The 21,816-nt window shown below is 40.7% G+C and overlaps 1 protein-coding gene across 2 annotated transcripts in view; it reads right to left on the reverse strand.

Annotated features, from left to right (window-relative positions):
* The window catches only part of UBP1 (upstream binding protein 1), a 57,119-nt gene that overhangs the window by 33,868 nt on the left and 1,435 nt on the right, over positions 1-21,816 (reverse strand). For both annotated transcript variants that reach the window (XM_032302873.1, XM_032302793.1), the window contains exon 2: positions 6,997-7,148. In XM_032302873.1, coding sequence (XP_032158764.1) covers positions 6,997-7,148 — 152 coding nt within the window. The remainder of the gene's footprint in view (positions 1-6,996; positions 7,149-21,816) is intronic.

Below are 21,816 nucleotides of genomic sequence, written 5' to 3' on the forward strand. Positions count from 1 at the left end.
CTTCCCCCCGGCTTGTACTCTCTAATAAATAAATAAAATCTTAAAAGAAATAAAATATTTTTTAAAAATAATATAAAAAAATCAAAGAATATAACAACACAGTTTCCAACATACGTGACAGATCTCCTGAGTCATTACACAGGTATGGAGTCCCAGGTTAGGTCCTAACCATTTAAAAGAGCTGCTCATCCAACAGCAACAGGAAACTAACAGAGCAACCAAGGTCTAAATAGTTGGGTTTTCCAGTACAGTCAGAAACCAAAAAGCTGGGGCGCCTGGGTGGCTCAGTGGGTTAAGCTGCTGCCTTCGGCTCAGGTCATGATCTCAGAGTCCTGGGATCGAGCCCCGCATCGGGCTCTCTGCTCAGCGGGGGGCCTGCTTCCTCCTCTCTCTCTGCCTGCCTCTCTGCCTGCTTGTGATCTCTGTCAAATAAATAAATAAAATCTTTAAAAAAACAAAAAACAAAAAACAAAAAAGCTACTTAGCTATAAACGACAGTAACAGCAGCAAAGTTCATGTGCTTCCTGTGTGCTGCCCAGCTTATAAGTGCATTATACACATTATACAATTTAATTCTCAACTACCTTATGTGGAGAGAATTAAATTAAGGAACCTGCCTAGGCTAGCAAATGAGGGCATGGAATTCCCACACAGGCAGCCTCGTTCCAGAGATTGCAGACAGCCCCTACTCACCAGGGCCCTCTCCACCTCCCACCCCACCACATGCAGAAAAGACACAAGAGACTTTAAATCACTGCTCACTGTAACTAGGTGAAAAAACATTTAAAAGAAACCAAAAGGTATGTGAAGAATGTGCTTAAGGACATCTAACAGGCAACAGGGGTGTTTATATCCCAGGCAGTGGAGTTTCATCGGCAGCCACATATGACAGCAACTATCACACCTTACCACAGAGATGCTAAGGTTAAGTTCTTTTTTACATTTCATCCTTTAGTGACAAGACCATCACATTAACCATAATCCCGCTTAAGCACACAATTCACCCATCACATGAACAACTGTCTACTGGAATAAATTCAATAAAATATTAACTATATAAATTTTTGTTATATAAAGACTGTCATAAAACGTGATTAGAATCCTCTTAGGTATTTTTAAATGGTTCTAATTCAGTGGCTGCCTGAGGCAAGCAGAATTCAGTAAATGGGAGACAGGCAAAAAAGACATTTTATTGTATACCCTTTCATACCTTTTGATTTTTGAACCATCTATATAAATCATCTATTTAAACCGTTAAATTCTGGGGCACCTGGGTAGCTCAGTAAGTGACTGCCTTCAGTTCAGGTCATGATAGCAGGGGTCCTGGGATCGTGTCCCATTGGGCTCCCTGCCCAGCAGGGGGTCCTGCTTCTCCCTCTGCCCCTCAACCCTGCCTGTGTTCTCCTGCTCTGTCAATAAAATCTTTTTAAAAAAAAAAAAAACCTTTTTAAATTTTAAATGGTGACAACTAAAAACTTAGAAAACACTGGAACTTTTCTAGTAACTATTCCAGTAATTACTTGGGTAGTTAAGAAAACTAGATTTGTAATCAGAATACTCTTAAATCTTTATCTGTAAAAAGCATGGCATGGTCAATAATCCAACTAGGTAATGTAGGAGTAATTACTCCTTCTGAAGTTTTCATATAATCATAAAATGGAGGTAACTGTGCTTTCATTAATCACCCATTATTTCCAATTTTCCTCCCGTATACTAGAATGAATGCAGCTAAACTCACATGTGAGTTAAAAAAGAATAAACTTGTGCTGGCTAATCCCTTTTTACAGAATTTATATGTCCTTTTTTGATATTAAAAAAAAAAAGGCAACATTGCCATGTTAAGTCATTTTCCTTGGTGGAACTGAAGAATTCATCTGAATTCAAGAAAATGGATTCATGAGGGGCGCCTGGGTGGCTCAGTCGTTAGGCGTCTGCCTTCAGCTCAGGTCATGATCCCAGAGTCCTGGGATTGAGCCCGCATTGGGCTCTCTGCTCAGTGAAAAGCCTGTTTCTCCCTCTCCCACTCCCTCTGCTTGTGTTCCCTCTCTCACTGTTTCTCTCTGTCAAATACACAAATGAAATCTTTAAATCAAAGAAAAAAAAGGATTCATAATCCTTAAAAATGAGTGACAATCTGATTCCTAAAAACACAGGCAGTAAATTATGTCAAATCATCAATACTAAAATGGTGTCAGCCAGGAAGACTTCACAAGAACTTTCCATGACAATGTCACTCCAGCTGAAAAAAATTTTCATGGGGTTTTACTGGATTCCAGATAAAATCAATCAAGTCTCGGGGCGCCTGGGTGGCTCAGTGGGTTAAGCCTCTGCCTTCAAGCTTGGGTCCTGATCTCAGGGTCCTGGGATCACCTTGGGCTCTCTGCTGGGCAGGGAGCCTGTTCCCCGCCCCCGCCCGCCTCTCTGCCTGCTTGTGATCTCTGTCTCTCTGTCAAATAAATGAATAAAATCTAAAAAAAAAAAATAATAATAAAATAAAATAATCAAGTCTCATTACTATTGTCCATACCTAACCCAAATTCTCTTTACACTATTTTTCAGGAAAGGTTTCTATTTAAAAAAAAAAAAAAAAAAGAAAAAGAAAAAGTCAAAACTGCACATGTACTACTGAGAATATTTCCTTTGAAAAGGGAGTCCTATCACCTGAAGGTACTTTGCTGAGCCTGGACCTCTGTTTGCTTCGGCAGCTTTAAAGAGATGTGGTGAAGGATACTCAGCCACACCTCTCCCCAAGCCAAACCTTGCTGTCTCTGGAAAGAGCTATGGATCCTCTCCTTAGAAACATACACATATATAAAAAATTGAAAACAATCTCAGGGGCACCATGAAAAATCATGCATCCAGAACCTTTTGTCCAAGTGATAAATGCTAGGAGACAAGTCTGTGAAAGAACTATACACACTGTAATATGTATACCTGACACTCATGTATTGTATTTAAGTTTTTACAATTCTTTTAAAAGGTACATGAAATAATTCCTTTATGAATACTTTAATGTGTTTTTAATAGTTATTCAAACGGCATTTTTAATTTCTTTTTTTTAAAAGATTTAAAAATCTTTAAATTAAATTAAAAAATCTCCCTCCTGAGCAGAGAGCCTGATGCAGGACTTGACCCCAGACCCTGGGATCGCGACCTGAGCCAAAGGCAGACATTTAACTGACTGAGCCACGCAGGCCTCCCCCAAATGGCAATTTTTAAATAACAATTTTAGTTATTTTAGAGAGAGAGAGAAAGCAAGCGCACGCATGTGCTCAAGCAAGAGAAGGAGCAGAGGGAGAGGGAGAGAGAAACAGACTCCTCCCTGAGTGGGGAGCCCAACGCGGGGCCAGATCTCACAATCCTGAGACCATGACCTGAGCCAGAATCACGAGTTGGACGCTTAACCAACTGAGCCACCTAGGTACCCCATTATTCATGTTTTTTCTTAAAGATTTATTTGAGACAGAGAGAGCGAGAGCACACAAGAGAAAGAACACAAGCAGGGGGGAGGGGCAGAGGGAGAAGCAGACTCCCTGCTGAGCAGGGAGCCCAATGTGGGATTCAATCCCAGAACCCTGGGATCATGACCTGAGCTGAAGGCAGACGCTTAACCAACTGAGCCACCCAGATGCCCCATTCATATGTTTTTGTTTTTGTTTTTTAAGATTTTATTTATTTATTTGACAGAGAGAGAGTGTGATCACACATAGGCAGTGAGGCAGGCAGGGTGGGGGTTGAAGGGCCGGAAGTAGGCTCCCCGCTGAGCGGAGAGCCCAATGCAGGGCTCAATCCCAGGACCGAGATCATGACCTGAGCCGAAGGCAGTCATTTAACTGTCTGAGCTACCCAGGCACATATACAGTTCACTTTTCCACTTTTTTCTTAAAAGACAAAGAAATTAAAAGATATATTCTACAGCCAAGATACATTATTAATACTGGAGTGAGCAGGGATGCCTAGGCGGCTCAACTGGCTGAGCATCTGCCTTTAGCTCAGGTCATGGTCTTGGGGCCCTGAGGTTGAGTCCTGTGTCTGGCTCCCAGTTTGGTGGGAAGTCCGTTTGTCTCTCTCCCTTTGCCCCTCCCTGCCGCTCATGCTCCCTCTCTGTGAAATCAACAAATAAAATCTTAAGAAAAAAAAAAAAAATACTGCAGTGAGCAGAGTCAAGTGCAAGAAAATCGCCCGCACTTACACTAGTTAGTCAAGCTGGAGTATCATCTGGGAGGGGCATACAACAGAGCCTGCTAAGGTGCTGGAAATACTGGACAGAGACAGTAGTTTCAATGTAAAAATTGACTGATTTATATACTTAAGAGTTGTTTTTCAAATCTAAGCTTGATCAAATTCACACTGAACAAGTTAATCAACTGCTCTCAGCTTGGTTTTTAAATCTGAAAGTGGATCTTTTTAAAGTAAGCTTGAACTCATGACCCTAAGATCAAGAGTCACATACTGGACCTCAGGGGTGCCTGGGTGGCTCTGTTTTAAGCATCCAACTCTTGATTTTGGCTCAGGTCATGATCTCTGGGAGATGAGATCAAGCCCCACATAGAGCTCTGTGCGGGGTGTGGAGCCTGCTTAGGATTCTTTCTCTCCCTCTCCCCTCACCATGCACTCTCTCTCTCTGAAAAAGATTTAAAAAAAAAAAAAAAAAAAAAAAAGTCACATGTTCTAACAACTCAGCCAGCCGAGTACCCCTAAAATGGATTAATAAAACTTTTCCTACTAGAGTTACTGTGGGAATTAAAAAACACATGTATAGTACTTAGTACAATGCTTAATACATAGTAAGCACTCAGAGAATGTCAATCTAATATATCATCACTACAGATGGGGAATTGCAATTTTTAAAAACACGAGAGATCTTTTTCCATTTAGTAATAACAGTGATAAATTATGGATACTTCCCCAGGCCAAAAGACAGACACATCCAACACATTCCCTTAAACAAGGGTGTGTGTGTGTGCACGCACGTACACTCATTCATCCCATGATATGCACATAACAGTTCTTACTCAAATATTCTCCAAGTAAGAGAAATACAGGTTATTTCCTAGTCATTAGAAATAAAGCTAGAGTGAATAACTGTGCCCCCACATGGTTTCTTCTGATTATTTTTACATCTAAAATAAATCTTGCCATATAAACTTAAAGTAGTTTCTTTTTTTGTTGTTAAGATTTTCTTTATTTGAGAGAGAGCACAAGTGGGATAAAGAGCAGAGAGAGAAGCAGACTCCAGCGGAGTGAGGGGCAGATAGAAAGGGAAAAGCTCAATGAAGGGCCTTCCAAATAGGACACTTAAGGGATGCCTAAGTGGCTCTGATGGTTAAACGTCTGCCTTTAGCTCAGGTCATGATCCCAGGGTCCTGGGTTTGAGTCCTACATTGGGCTTCCTGCTCAGAGGGAAGTCCACTTCTTCCGCTCCTCCATGCTCTTTTTTTAAAAAAAAAAAAAAAGGCATGTAAGTCTCAAACAACAGAATGACTACCCAAACAATGTTAACAACAGAGTTAGGGTATTGTACAAGTGCTATGGTAGAATAACCTGGGGTAAAACTTCACAGATCCTGCATTTATATATCGAATGAAAAGCTAAAGTTATTCTTCCACATTTCAGAATGCTAATCATAGCAGTCCAAAACCCAGAGCTCTGTCCAAACATTCAAAGAATTAAAGATTCTATTTAATGACAGAAAAATAATTATAATATGTTAAGTGAATGGATATTAACTCCAATTTTATTAAAATAAAGTAGATGTACACATAAGAAAATACACCTATAAGGTAAACTACTTTATCTTGGTGAGAGCAGTTAATTTCCAGCTTTATGTCTTGACATATTTCCTAATCTTTCTACAGTGAGAGGATATACTATTTTTATAAGAATAAAAGTTCTGGGGCGCCTGGGTGGCTCAGTGGGTTAAGCCGCTGCCTTCGGCTCAGGTCATGATCTCAGGGTCCTGGGATCGAGCCCCGCATCGGGCTCTCTGCTCAGCGGGTAGCCTGCTTCCTCCTCTCTCTCTCTGCCTACTTGTGATCTCTCTCTCTGTCAAATAAACAAATAAAATCTTTAAAAAAAAAAAAAAAAAAAAGAAGAAGAATAAAAGTTCTAACTTTATTTAAAAATAAGGGTGCAACATGCTTTCAATGTATCCAACAAATTCAAAGCTATGTAACAAAGTACTTTTAATTTGGTTAGTCACACTGGCCTATGCCCAAACTGCTGAGAGAACCTCAAAAAAAAACCTTATAATTTCCAAGAGTAAATTCTACCCCCACATCTCCATTTTCCACTCTGCCAGCTCTCACTTTCCTATCAGCGAAACTTCATATTCTCATAAAGTGCGAACAAGATATGAGTAGACAAAATCGGACACGGCTTATTTTATTTTGTTTTTTTTAAGATTTTATTTATTTATTTGACAGAGAGAGATCACAAGTAGGCAGAGAGGCAGGCAGAGAGAGAGAGGAGGAAGAAGGCTCCCTGCTGAGCAGAGAGCCCGATGCAGGACTCGATCCCAGGACCCTGAGATCATGACCTGAGCCGAAGGCAGTGGCTTAACCCACTGAGCCACCCAGGCGCCCCGGACATGGCTTATTTTAGCCACAGACTCCATCTTGGTGCAGCTTCTCTATTTTCAGCACAAACCTGCTTCAGGCCTGAGACCCAGGTTCCTTGATTCATTCTCAAGTTCCATATTGAAACCAGCATTCCTAAAAATAACTGACATCCTTTCCTACTTGCTTCTCCTTTGGATTTCGCCTGAAAAACCCTGTAAAAAATCTTATTGCATGGGCCCTCTTTGTGCATATCAGGTTCCATGAACTATAACTCTGCTGGCTAACAATAAATGCCTATGGTTTTTGTTAACTAAAGTTGTCAAATTTAAGAAAAATCATCTAATTTTAAATTACTACTTGTAAATTTGGCTGTAAAGCCCAAACGCTCAAGCTGTGTGTCCGCCCTTCGTTCAGAGCACGATGCAGCCATACTCACCTTGGTTCAAGTAAGTGAGAGTCTCGTCGTGCAGTTTTACCGCAGGCGAGGTGGCAGCGCACATCACATACTGAAAGGGTGGGTGCTTAGTCTCACCGTCCAGTGGAAGGCTGGAATCTTCTTGTTTAAAAATGGGCAACGCCAAGACATCACTGAAAGGCAAGAGAACCAACACTGGTCTTGAGTTTAAAAATATTTAAAAGCATACAAAAACACGGAAGCGCAGATTCTTTTAAAATTTAAGCTCAGGAGTGCCTGCTCAGTCCGTGGAGTGTGCAACTCTTGATCTCAGGGTTGTGAGTTCAAGCTCCATGGTGGGTGTAGCAATTATTTAAAAAATATGTAAAACCTTTATTAAAAAAATAAATAAAAATAACATTTAAGGGGTGCCTGGGTGGCTCAGTGGGTTAAGCCTCTGCCTTCAGCTCAGGTCATGATCTCAGGGTCCTGGGATCAAGCCGTGCATCAGGCTCTCTTGCTCGGCGGGGATCCTGCTTCCCGCTCTCTCTCTTGCCTACTTGTGATCTGTCTGTCAAATAAATAAATAGAGTTTAAAAAAAAATTTAAACTCCAAAATGTCACACAGAATAAAAGAACTATTCATGTTAATCTGGCTCCCCAAAAGAGAGTTTAATAACCTATATCTCTAGTGTGGGTGTGGGGAGAAGGGGGGAGCAGTTACGATGAGGCAGATAAAATAAAAAATATTTAATAGTTAATAAAGTCCATGCTACTTACTGATCAAGAGATCTAATAATATACATGCTACTTCAAAAAATTCTTCAAAAACTTTAAACTCCATATTATTTCTATTAAAACAAGAGCAAGTAGGACCCCTGGGTGGCTCAGTCGGCTAGGCGTCTGCCTTTGGCTCAGGTCGTGATTCCAGGGTCTTGGGATTGAGCCCCTACTTGGTAGGGAGTCTGCTTCTTCCTCTGACCCTCCCCCTTCTCATGTTCACGCATCCTCTCTGTCTCTGAAATAAATAAATCTAAAAAAAGAGTCTTAAAAAGACAGCAAGTCAAGAGTGCATAGCTACCTGTTTTGAAAGGTAGGTCATATTGGTACTATAAAATCACAAAGAAGCATTTGATTAAAATGGTACTTTACAAAAAGTACCCTGCAAGGCCTAGCAAACACTGAGAGCATAAAGCTTCATGCTTAGTCTAAAACAATGGCTTCTTCTGCAAGGCAACAGCAGCAGTAGAAACAGCTGCTATTTTTTCCCCCAAGAATAATTTGTGGCATTGATGGAAGGGAGGAGGGTCGGGGGGAGCTTCTGGGGCACTCTCTATATTCTCTGTTAACCCAAACACACATGGATGTGTTTATTTTGTTTTGCTGTAAAAAGAGCTGCGAATATAACTTATATTCCATAAAAATTCACCCTTTTAAAGTGTGTAATTTGACGGGTTCTGGTAAATTAATAGAGTTGTGCATTACCACAGCTATCTAATTCCAGAACATTTTCATCACCTCAAAAAAAATCTCACACCCATTCGCAGTCATTCCCCAGCCCTATCCCCCAACCCTACCCCTGGTCTTGGCAGTGATCTATTTTGTCTCTATGCATTTGCCTATTCTAAACATTTAATACAGCAGCTGGCTCCATAGCTCAGGGGTTAGAGCACTGGTCTTGTAAACATTTAATACAAATAGAATCATATGGTCTTCTTTTACTTAATATGTTATCAAGTTCACCCCTGTTGTAGCATATATCAGTACTTCACCATTTCTTTTTGGGGGTGAACGATATTCCCTTATGTATGGATAGACCACACTGTGTTTATCCATTCTGGGACATTTGGGTTGTTTCCATTTTTTAGCTATTATGAATAATGCTACTATGAATAGCTGCATGTTTTTCATGTAGACATATGTTTAATTCCCCTGGATATAAGCCCAGGAGTAGAACTGCTAGGTTATATGGTTACTGTTTAACTTTTTGAGGAAATGCTTAACGCTTTCCAAAGCAGCTGCACCATTTTTACATTCCCATCATTAATGTATGAGTTATAGGTATTTGTTTTTGAGATAAATCACGGACTTGTACCTCTGTATCTTGATAATGTTTCCATGTTCGTTCCTCAACAAAAAGTAAAATAATAAAATCTCCAAATGAGGGGTGCTTCGATGACTCAGCTAGTTAAGGTATGGACCTTGATTTCAGCTCAGATCATGATCTCAGGGTTGTGAGATCGAGCCCTGCTCAGCAAGGAGTCTGCTCTAGATTCTCTCTTTCCCTCCGCCCCTCCCCCTGCCCTATGCTTTCCCCCTTGCTCTAAAATAAATCTTTTAAAAAATATAACCAAATGAATAAGTACTACATCAACACCAATAGCAAGGGTTTGTCTGAATTGCTTGCTTTCCTTTTTTATATCTACAGGCCATTAAGTAAGATATCTGGCTAGTCCATTTTAATTAAATTCAACTTAGAACAAAATGTTGAAATAAATAAGATGGGAGAAAAAACCTGCATTGCACTCCCCCCTCCCTGCATATACTCTATTAAAGCACCAGACTGATTATTCAGAGACCTATTACCCACTAGTCCTCCTCTTTATCCCTGGAAACTGTCAAAATGCTTCTAAGCATACAAGTATAACAGAAACACACAGCAATGGTCGCCAATCCTCCTCTATGGCTCTTCTCAGCACAACCTAGAGGTCACCTAAGTGGCACAGATATAAAACCTTGTGGCAGATATAGAAACTTTTCAGGTGACTTAAAAGAGGTACTTTAAGACTTGAGAACAACTCTCTTCATGAAAAACAACTATAACAGTCAAAATGGTTCTACAGTAGATGAAAAAAATATATACATTCTTATGTTCTATATATGTAAGTATTTAAAGGACAAGAAAAAGAGGCGCCTGGCTGGCTCAGTCAGTAAGGCATGCAACTCTTGATCTCTAGGTTGTAAGTTTGAGCCCCAAGTTGGGTGGGGTATAGAGATTACTTGAAAATAAAATCTTAAAAAAAAAAAAAGATCATTTTCCTTTGAAATCCCAATTAATTTTTAACTTCATTAGAAAATGCATTCCTGTCAACACAGCAGTCAGTGTTCCTCATCAAACATAAGCCAGATCATTTCATTCCTTTGAACTCTCTCCCTCAGCTAGAGTCTTTCAACTAGGGTCCCTTCAAGAACCCACTCACGTTGTTCTTCCCTCCTTCACTTGCCCTCACTTCCCTGCCCCCCACACCAGCCTCCCACCCTGCCTTTTTCCCACCCTGTCACTGGCTTTGGGTTTGGCTCTACTCTTCTGCTGATGTCCCTCTAGTGCACTCCCTTTAAATGTCACCTTCACAGTGACAGCCAGACAGCTGCAGTCCTCGCATCCATGTTCCCAACTTCTCCTGTCCTGCTCTATCTATCCACAAAAAGCTCATCACCTTCCCACAGTACAAAGGACTTAGATCTCTATCACCCATAAATACATAACCATCTCCCCAAATTTGTTTCACCCCAGCATTTAAGCACAAAGAAGGGTCTCCAGTACCTCCTGAACCAATGAACCAACTGCAACATTAATAACCAATTATTACTAAAAGGAAAAAACCAAGTGCCTAGGTAATTTAAGATCACCATTTCTACTAGGGTGAACCTGAAGAAAGTTCTAGTATTCTGTTGTTTTTATAATCCCATATCCCCAACAGGTAGAGCTCCCAGGGATCTGACAACCAAATGAAAAGTTTCTCAAGGTTCCAAATTATTACAAGTAATTCTGAAATGCCAGTACCCAAAAATAACTAGGCACACAAAGACAAACAAGACTCTGGGAGCAAGAACCAATAGCAAAAACAACAGATGGCCTACACCCAGTTCCAGATCTGTCTGTTGGTATTCAGCTCTCTTCTGCCTCTGTTGCAGAGGGTTCGAGGTCTGAAACTACATATATAAGACTTCTTGCCAGCTGAAGTCTTGCTAAGTTGTACAAGGGAAGCATTGATGGGAAATTAAAAGGCAGTGGGAAAAGACAGAGAGGCAGGAAACCGCACAGACTGTGCTACAGGAAGTTTCCGGGCAGTCATGCCTTCAGCAGCTAGCCCAGGAGCAACCAGATAAGAAGTCCTCCCCCAACGCACCGAACCCTTCTAGCACCTTTGCAAACTAATACTTCACTACATCTTTCTCTGCTTGAAACATCTAAATGGTTTCTATCTTCCTAACTGGACACAGACTGATACCCTCAAAGAATTCAGATGCTAGAATTAATGGACTCATACTATAAAATTATGCTTATTCTGTTTAAAGAAATAAAAGACAAGCCCAAAAAGATTGCAAGGAAAAGGAAATTTTAAGGGTAGGCAAAACTGAAAAGGAACAAATAACTTTTCATTTTTTTTTAAAGATTCCATTTATTTATTTATTTGACAGAGAGACAAAGAATGAGCCCAAGCAAGGGGAACAGCAGGAGGAGGAGAAGCAGGCTCTCTGCTGTGCAGGGAGCTGGATACGGGGTTCAATCCCAGGACCCCAGAATCATGACCTGAGTCAAGGGCAGATGCTTAATTGATAGAGACACCCAGGCATTCCCCAAATAGAACTTCTAGAACTGGAAAACAAAATTGCTAAAATTAAAAACTTAGCTTTAAAAGTAGTTCAGACAGAAATGTAGAGTAGAGTGAATAAGTAGACCGGCATATAGGCAAAAATAAGTTATTCAGAAGGCAGCAGAGTGAAATGAGGGAAAATGCAAAAGAGAAAGAAAGGATATAGTGAGATTTTCCACTGAATTGAAGTTCTAGAAGAGGGAAAAATATTGCGGAGGAAGTATTTGAATTAAAGGCTGAGCAAGTTCCAGAACTAATGAAATATACCAATTCAAGGACTGGAGAAGCCCAAAAAACCAAAGCAGGACAAATAAAAGAAAACCACACCCGGGCTCTCTGCTCAGTGCAGAACCTGCTTCTCTCTCTCTCTGCCTGCCTCTCTGCCTACTTGTGTTCTCTGTCTGTCAAATAAATAAATAAAATCTTTAAAAAAAAAAAAAAATGGGGCGCCTGGGTGGCTCAGTGGGTTAAAGCCTCTGCCTTCGGCTCAGGTCATGATCCCGGGGTCCTGGGATCGAGCCCCGCATCGGGCTCTCTGCTCAGTGCAGAGCCTGCTTCACTCTCTCTGCCTGCCTCTCTGCCTACTTGTGTTCTCTGTCAAATAAATAAATAAAATCTTAAAAAAAAAAAAAGAAAACCACACCTAAATATGTCAAGAAAAACATCTAAGCTTAGAAGGAAGTACAAAGTAAAGGACTCAATCAGTGGAAAGCGGGAATGGGGAGGATGTGGTGGGAGGTAGGAGGGTCCAAGGAGTCCTGGAGTCATCGAGTGCTGGGATGGGGAGCAGTGGACAAGGCCACTATGGGAACAACGCAGTGGCAAAAGGATGCACTGGAACACTAAGGCTGTGAACTTCAAGTGAGACCACTCAGTACTCTTCGACCACATTCAACTGCTTAGGTGACTAAAAGGAAGTGAAAAATCACATTTAATCAGGGTTACAGTTCTGCTAAAATAAAAAAGATGGGAAGGAAATAAAGCAAGATAGGGCAAGAGAGACAAAGCTATATGCAACGAAATACAACGACTGTCCATGAAAATTAAAACTGGCTGAAGGGAAAAAAAGGTGTTCAAGAGGATGTGAAGCACCTAGGTGGCTCACTCCAGCTTTTGACTCAGGTCATGATCTCAGGATTGTGAGTTGGAGCCGCACTCAGTGGGGAGTCTGCTTCTCTTCCTCTCCCTCTGCCTGTCCCTGGCTCATGAGCTCTCTCTAAAGTAAACATATATTTTTTTAAGATTTTATTTATTTATTTGACAGAGAGAGTCAGCAAGAGAGGAATACAAGCAAAGGGAGTAGGAGAGGGAGAAGCAGGATTCCCACCACAGGGAGCCCAATGTGGGGCTCAATCTCAGGACCCTGGGATCATGAATCGAGCGGAAGGCAGATGCTTAATGGCTAAGCCACCCAGGCACTCCTAAAATAAATAAATTGCAAAAAAAAAAAAGGAAAGAAAAAGGGTGAGTAGAGTCGAATCAAGAATCGTAGGTGGTGGGCGCCTGGGTGGCTCAGTGGGTTAAGCCGCTGCCTTCGGCTCAGGTCATGATCTCAGGGTCCTGGGATTGAGTCCCGCATCGGGTTCTCTGCTCCGCGGGGAGCCTGCTTCCTCCTCTCTCTCTCTCTGCCTGCCTCTCTGCCTACTTGTGATCTCTCTGTGTCAAATGAATAAATAAAATCTTTAAAAAAAAAAAAAAGAATCGTAGGTGGGCCAAATGACAGCAAGAGGAAGGTACTGAGGGAGTGAGCTGAAAAGGTAGAAAGGTAGTAGTTAACACTGAACTCTGAATTTGGTATTATATGTGATTGGAAATATCAAGGTCTAACATATGATCATAGGACTGAGAAGCTGAAGATATCCCACTGTAAGAGAGATACAGGGAACAGAAATGCTAGGGTACTGGAAGGTCCATTTGGATATCTTCTGAAATCACCGAGAATTTAGTAGCGTCAGATAATGACAGTGAACCAGGACCTAAAATTTTAAAAATGAGGACTGACCCAGAAATCACTAAGATGACTGCAATATGGACTCAGAAACAAACTGAGGGTTTTGGAGGGGAGGGGGTGTGGGGGGTTGGGTGAGCCTGGTAGTAGGTATTAAGTAGGGCATGTATTGCATGGAGTACTGGGCGTGGTACAGAAACAATGAATTTTGGAACACTGAAAAAAAAAAGATGACTGCAATAACTGAGTGACTGATTGGTTGAAATTTGGTAACATGAAATTCAAAGTTGGGGGTCTTACAAGGAAGGAGAAAGGGAGCATAGCTTAAAAGTAACAGTGAGAAGTACTTCCTTCATGTTCTGGGGCAGCAGGAGGCCTATGGAAATAAACCACCACCACCTGCAAGGGCTTCAGAGGAAAAATATAGACTGGGAGGATTGCCTACTTTCCAAAGGAACAGGAAGATGAAGATATCATTATGAGACAAAACTGCCTGTGTCTCCTCAGGCAGGCTACCGTAACAACATACCAAAAACTGGGTGGCTCAAACTAACAGAAATGTACATCTCTCGGCTCTGGAGGCTAGAAGTCTGAAATAAGGTTCCTGGCAGAGTTGGTCCAGGCCTCTCCCCCAGCTCCTGGTGTTTGGTGAAGTCCTGCACTTCCTGGCTTGTGGATGCATCCCTCCAAATTACATGGCCAGCTTCCCCTTGTAGGTCTTCACTTAATCTTCCCTCTGTGCCCAAAGGTCCTCTCTTTATAAAGACACCAGTGCCTGTCCTCATTACATCATTTTTAGGTGATTTACCTCTATAAAAATCTTATTCAAATAAAGTCACATTCTGAGGTCCTGAGGGTTAGGAATTCCAATATATCCTCTTGGGGGACACAATTCAATCCATGTGATGGCAGATTAAAGGTTCCAGAAGGCAAGGTGGAAGGATGTTAGGAACAGGCAAGTAAGGGGAGATGGCTAAGAACTAAGGAGGTGTGGGGCGGCCGGGTGGCTCAGTAAGTTGAGTGTCCGCTTTGGGCTCAAGTCATGATCCCAGGAGCATGGGTATGAGCCCTGCATCGGGCTCCTTCCTCTGAGGGGAGTCTGGTTCTCCCTCTCGTGCTCGCAGATGCATGCACATGTGCGCTCACGCTCTCAGATAAATTAAAAAAAAAAAGAAAAAAAAGAACTGAGGGGGTGCAGCGCCACAGTGCTGACCAAAACGCAGGAGAAAAGCAGTATCCTAAAATTCTGGAGTTTCTTGTAGTCTTAACAAATAAATACGAAGGGCACAAAAGGTCTGGGGTCTGGTCCAATATGCCCTACAAAATTTATATTTATATGTATCTGTCTAGGAGAGATAACTCAGAAAGAGAAAGCACAAATAAGTATGAATAAAAAAGGAGCTATCACCAATAAAAACTAAAAATGAGGGTTGCATGAGTGGTTCAGTTGGTTAAGCATCTGCTTTCAGCTCAGGTCATGATCTCAGAGTCCAAAGATCAAGCCCCACAAGGGGCTCCCTTGCTCAGCAGTGAGTCTACTTCTTCCTCTCCCTCCACCCCCTACTCATGTTCCTCTCTCTCAAATAAATAAAATCTTAAAGAAAAAAAAAAACCTGAAAAGATGAGAATATCACTACCAACTTTATGCCAACACATTTGAAACTATGGATAAGATGAACAATTTCCTAGAAAAATAATTTATCAAAACTTTCTTTAAGACACAGGGGCACCAAGGCTTGGCTCAGTCAATGGAGGATGTGACTTTTTTTTTTTTTTAAGATTTTTTATTATTTTGACAGAGAGATCACAAGTAGAGAGGCAGATAGAGAGAGAGGGGGGAAGCAGGCTCCCAGCTGAGCAGAGAGCCCAATGCCTGGCTTGATCCCAGGACCCTGAGATCATGACCTGAGCTGAAGGCATAGGCTTAACCCACTGAGCCACCCTGGTGCCCGAGGATGTGACTCTTGATCTTGGGGTTGTACACTCAAGCCCTGTGTTGGGTGTAGAGATTACTTACAAAAATAAAAGCTTACAAAAACTTTCTTCAAGACACAAAAGTCTTTTTAAAATAATCCTACAGAGACTGATATTGTGGCTAAAAATTTTCCCCCAAAGAAAATTCCTGCCCTAGAATGATTTTATAGGCAAGTTCTGTCCAACTTTCAAAGACAGCTCTCGCAGAAAGTCTTCAAACAGAACAGAAAGAGAATAAATACACTAACTCATTTTATGAGTCTAATGTAACTTTGAAGTCAAAACTAGCTACAAACAGAACTAAAAATGAAAATGAAAAGCTCATTTCAGTCATAAATATAGAGGCCAAAGACCCAAATTAAGAATTAACAAATCGAATCCGAGAGTATAATGACAAAGCATGATGTAGTTGAGTATTCCCCAGGAACACAAGGACAGAATACAGAATCTAGAAACAGAACTCCACACTTCTGGACAGTTGATTTAAAACAGAATGTCATTGTGAAGAGGCTCAAGTAAAAAGTCTTTTCTAACAGGGAAAAGTGCAATTGGTCTCCTACTTCTTACCTTACCCTTACCAAAAACAAAAGAAAAAAAAAATCACTCCAGACAGACTGTAAACTTAGGTGTGACATATAAAGAAATAAATTGGGGCACCTGGGTGGCTCAGTGGGTTAAAGCCTCTGCCTTCAGCTCAGGTCACATCGGGCTCTCTGCTCAGCAGGGAGCCTGCTTCCCTTCCTCTCTGCCTGCCTCTCTGCCTACTTGTGATCTCTGTCAAATAAATAAAAAACAAAATCTTAAAAATATATAAAAATAAAAAATTAAAGTAATAAATCTTTAGAAAAGACTGTAAGAATATCGTACACACTCACAGTAAGGAAAGACCAACTATAAGTGAAAAGATTAGTCAATCTGACCATATCAAAATCAAGAACATTCAAGGGCGCCTGGGTGGCTCAGTGGGTTAAGCCGCTGCCTTCGGCTCAGGTCATGATCTCAGGGTCCTGGGATCGAGTCCCGCATCGGGCTCTCTGCTCAGCGGGGAGCCTGCTTCCCTCTCTCTCTCTCTGCCTGCCTCTCCATCTACTTGTGATTTCTCTCTGTCAAATAAATAAATAAAATCTTTAAAAAAAAAAAAAAATCAAGAACATTCAAAAGCCACCAAAAAGAGAACAGAAAGGCATGTCACAGAGGTGAGGTATTTATGACATATATGCATGATCAAAGGCTAGGGTCCAGGATATATGAAGAACTAAAGAAAGAAAATAAAAAAGAAAACAACAGAACTGAATGAAAAAAAGGCGTTGCCTTCAAATCCTGTGAGATACTTAGCTGAATATATAGCCTTAAATGCATCTGTTAGAAAACCACCACCAAAACCAAAGAAGAAAAAAGCATCCAACCAAACAAGTTGGAAAATAACAAGAGCAATCAAGAAACAAGGAAGAAAACGACCACAAAAGTAAAATAGAAAATCCAACAGAAAAGTAAAGTAAAGCCAAAATTTGGCTTTTTGAGAAGCACTGAAGATACAAGCCTCTGAAATACGTCACAAAAGAAGGAAAAGACACAAGTAGTATATAAAGTAAAAGAAAAGGCATCATCACAAACATTGAAGAGATCTTTAAAAAAAAAAATCTGGAAACTCAGAGCAGACAATTTTTGGTGAAATTTAAAATTACCACAACTTGCCAAGATACACAAATTCTGAATACTCCTATGTCAAATAAATTACGGTACTGTCAAATATCTACTTGTGCAAGAAAGTTAAAATCACCAAATCCAGGCTGTATTCCAGGTGAACTTTACAAAATCTTGAACAATTAAGTCTCAGCTCATAAAAAACTGTTTAGGGACACCTGGCTGGCTCAGTTCACAGAGCACAATACTCTTGATTTCAGGGTTGTAACTTCAAGCCCCATGTTAGATATAGAGCCTGCCTACATACATACATATATAAATACATAAATAAAACTTATGGCACATAAAAAGAGCAAGCTATCCATCTCACATGAAACTGATGTGATGGGTATGGCTATTATCATACCCAACAGCCTCGATGTTTTAAAAAAAAAAAAAATACCAGGAGTGCAAGAAAATTGAAGACCAATCTCATTTAGGAACAAAGATAACCTGTTTATGAAACTTTGGGAACACTCTCTAAAATCATTATGACTAAAAACTCAAGTTTTATTGGTTCTAAATAACACTACAGTGATGCCCTAACCAACACACCAAGGCAAGAAAATGAAATGTAAAGATCACATAGGAGGAAACAAATCTACCATTATTTAAAGATATTGTCTAACTACAAAGTATGAGATCCTACAAATTATTAGAACTATTAAGTTCATGGGAGCCTGGGTGGCTCAGTCAGTTAAAACGTCTGCCCTCAGCTTGGGTCATGATCTCAGAGTCCTGGGAACAAGCCCTGCATCTGGCTCCCTGCTCAGCAGGGAGCCTACTTCTCCCTCTCCCACTTGCCCTGCTTGTGCTCTCTGCCAAACAAATAAAATCTTTAAAAAGGTTGGGGGGAGAACTATTAAGTTCGGCAAGGTCCTGGAGGGGGAAAAAAAGCAAGCTACAACAAGAAAAAGAAAAAATATATATAGCCTTCCTGGCTGATTTTTCTCCCATCTACAAAGATCACGTTCTATGATGGACCTCTCTATTAATTGGTAGGCAGCCAAACGGTGCAATGGAAAGAAGTCACACACCAGCTCTGGAGCTTCAAATCCTAGCTCCACCATTTGTGGAATGACACTGTGGCAGGCTACTTAACTTCTTCGAGCTTTAATAATGGGTTTACTTTAATTTAGAAGAAAACATTTTACGCATCCAAACTATATGAACACATTAAACCAGAGATTCTCAAAAGTGTGATTTGTGGTATCCTGAGGAAACAGACTCCTTCAGGGGATTTGGGAGGTCAAACCTATTTTCAGAACAATACTAAAACAATATTTGCCCTTATCACGTTGATGACATTTGCACTCAACCAATGGTGATTAAACCTGCTAGGGCTTTAACATCAATCGAGGCAGTGGATCCAAACTATCCAAATCAAGGCAGTGGTATCACTGCATAAAAATGATTAATTTAGTATATACTGGTTCTTGGGTAGGTATATTTCTGCTGCACACCGAAGTGCAGTGGTTATCTCAAGGAAAGCTTTTATGCCACCTTAATAATCTTTGATCTGGAGTCTGACTGAGCAGTTTCTCTCACAGAAGTTAAAGTTAGTTTAACTTAAAGGAAAAACTAACAAACTGTGATTATTCAGACCTGGTTATGTGACAGAAATTTCCTCAAAAATGAAAAAGTGAGCCTATCATTTCCCGGGAAATAACTATAATGGTTTTAGAGTACGCAGTTAGTTAGGTTCTAATAGGATGTCTGCAAGCCAGCATATAGGAAGTCATTGCCAACTATAAGGAAGTCAGAGGCCCGTCCTGGCAGCATTCCAAAACAAAACCACAAGAAACTGGATCAAACCAGACAGGTCCAAGATGGCTGACAAAGTAGGCCAAGGTTCACACTATTCCTTTATTATTACACTACATTACCATACCTAAAATCTCCCCAACACTGGTATCATGACAGGAAACCCCTGGCCAAATAAGGAAGAAAAGGCTATGCTTCCAAGAAATTCCTTCCTCAAGTGATGAATATTCCACCCTCTTGTTAACAACTGTTAAGAGAGAAACCCAGGAGCACCTGGGTGGCTCAGTTGGTTCAGCGTCCAACTCTTGATCTCAGCTCAGGTCTTGATCTTAGGGCTGTGAGTTCAAGTCCTGTGCTGGGCTCCACGCTGGGTGTGGATAGAAATCCAAACCCTAACAGATGCCACACTCCCTGGAGCCCACCAGCATTCATATTTTGAGAGCATACTTTTGCTTTAATAAACTTTCCTGCTCGTACTTCTGTGTAGTGTCTGTCCTTCAAGTCTTTCTCCTGATGAGATCAAGAACCTCCAGTGACATCTTTTAGACAACCGGGGTCAAGAGCCTCACACAACCTGAGGTCTCCCCAGTCTACGTGGCCAATGTCTTCTGCAAGGTAATAATTAATATTTTATGTGTAATCTAAAGAGATCACAGTACTTCCTAAGTCCTAAAAATTAAGTTGTTATAGATTTTAAATTTCATGTAAACAGTAAGATGGGAAGAAAATTACCAGGAGGTAAGAAAGACCCTCCTAAGAAAGTCTTAATGAGCTAATTCCTAAAGGTCATTTAGTTATCTGTCCCTTACTTCAGAAAACATGAAGGACCCAGATTTCAAGGTACAATGGGTTTCAGCCTTCCTTCAGTGAGGGGAAGCTTAGCCTTCATTTGGAATGGTAGTATCACTAGCAGGTCACTGGATCCCAATACTGTAACATCAATGGGCTTCAGATTACTCACTTAAAATAAAAGGATTGGTTTAGAAGTTTCTAAGGTTTCTTCATCCATCTCTAGAATCTTGATATTATAACTAAGATTCTAAAAAACATTTATGACCTGCCTCACTCCAAACAGAATCTGTAGTAGCTCATACCTCACATATAAATGTGGTACACCAGTACACACAGAAGGAAGGGAGAAGGGTGGTGACAGAGAGAGAAAATGAAACAGAGCCAAGAGGAAAAAGAGGAGGGGAAGAAGAAGAGACAGTATCAAAAATTTGTCACAGCATAGCCTAATACTATCAGCCTGCAGTTTAATGCAAGTAGTTTTGTTTGTTGTTGTTGTTGTTGTTTTTTTAAAGTAAGTCCCATGCCTAACCTGGGGGCTTGAACTCACAACCCTGAGATCAAGAGCCAACGTTCTACGGAGCCAGCCAGGTGCCCTAACGCAAACAGATTTTTAAGTCAAACTACTGAGAGAAACCATCTTTCTACCCCCAAATCAAGGAAACCATTTCTTAAAAAGTCTTTAGAGATGGGTGGTTTACAGGGCCTGAGAGGTTCAATCAGTTAAGTGTCTGCCTTTGGCTGAGATCATGATCTCCAGGTTCTAGGATCAAGACCCACACTGGGCTCCATGCTCAGTGGAGAGCCTGCTTCTCCCTCTCCTGCTACTCCCCCTGCTTGTGCTCTCTGTCAGACAAGTACATAAAATCTTTAAAAAATAAAAATAAAAAGGGTGGTTTAAACCATCCAAAGAGCAAATATAGTAAGCATACTTCACTTTGGAATTTAAAAAAATTTACTTTGTAGGCAGCCTTTCATTTCATTAAGAAGTCATTTTCCAATAATTTCAAATTCAGCACCTTGAGTTTAATTCTTGAACTTTAGAAAAAAGAAATCAAAGAGAAAGATAAGCATCAAAGCCTTACTTCCCATTTGATGCGATATGAAAAGAGACTACCTGCCCATGAAGAAGAGACATACCAGGCACTCCTAAGATCCAGCCTTCTTAGGACTCCTGGTCCAAGCTGGGAAGTGCAATCTAAAGAAGGCCTCCAACAGCGTAAAGCCTACTTCAGACTGAATCTGTATCAAGTCCATTTTGGAACTACCCAAGTTTGAATTTCATATAAAGGCCCTTGAATTTGCAAGAGGCAAGCAAGAACTCTCATCAGCTGCTCAGTTTTGAGGATACAATTAAATACGAAAACAAACAAACAAACCTAAATAAGCTCCTTAAAAACTGGTACTTGCCTTCAAAAATACCTGAAATTTTAGATTAAATGACACACCATGTAAGCAATAACTAAAAACATTTAATGGAAAGTTTCCCCATGGCCAAGTGTTGTATAAGACCCATAATCATAAAGATGTCAGACATTATTTTAAGAACAAGGTCAGGGAAAGATTAAAATCATGATTTTCTTTCCTTTTCACAGATTAAAACACACACAAAAGTTCATTAGCTGGCTGGGTCACTAAAAGAAATAAAACTCTAGGAAAAAAGTAAAAGCTCAAGATAACCCTAACAAGCAAAATTCTTGGCCACAAACTTACATTTAGCCATAACTGAGACCCGAGAAGCAACTTTTCACCTAAAAACACTAAATTCCCTTCATGTGCCTTAACTGGTCTCCAGGAGCAGCATGGCATCTGAGGTCTGTGTTTTAACTAGGAAATCACTGTCTGTGTGGGATGACCCTATGACTTTCAATAAATCAATTTCTTCAACTGAGACAGCTGTTCTAGAAAATAAGCCACCTCATCCACAGCCCTGAAGTTGCACAACTGCAGACAGCAAGTGCCAAGTTCAGGGAAAGGAGCACATACCCAATCAGGGTCAGAGTCTGGTGACCAATGGTTTTCCTCCACACACTTCCACACTCTAAGAAACATCTCCTTCTTTCTGAGAGTTCTTTATTACCCAGAGTTTGCCTTTAAAATATAAAA

The sequence above is a fragment of the Mustela erminea genome, chromosome 1 (genome assembly GCF_009829155.1).
Source record: "Mustela erminea isolate mMusErm1 chromosome 1, mMusErm1.Pri, whole genome shotgun sequence".
NCBI classification, from domain to species: domain Eukaryota; kingdom Metazoa; phylum Chordata; class Mammalia; order Carnivora; family Mustelidae; genus Mustela; species Mustela erminea.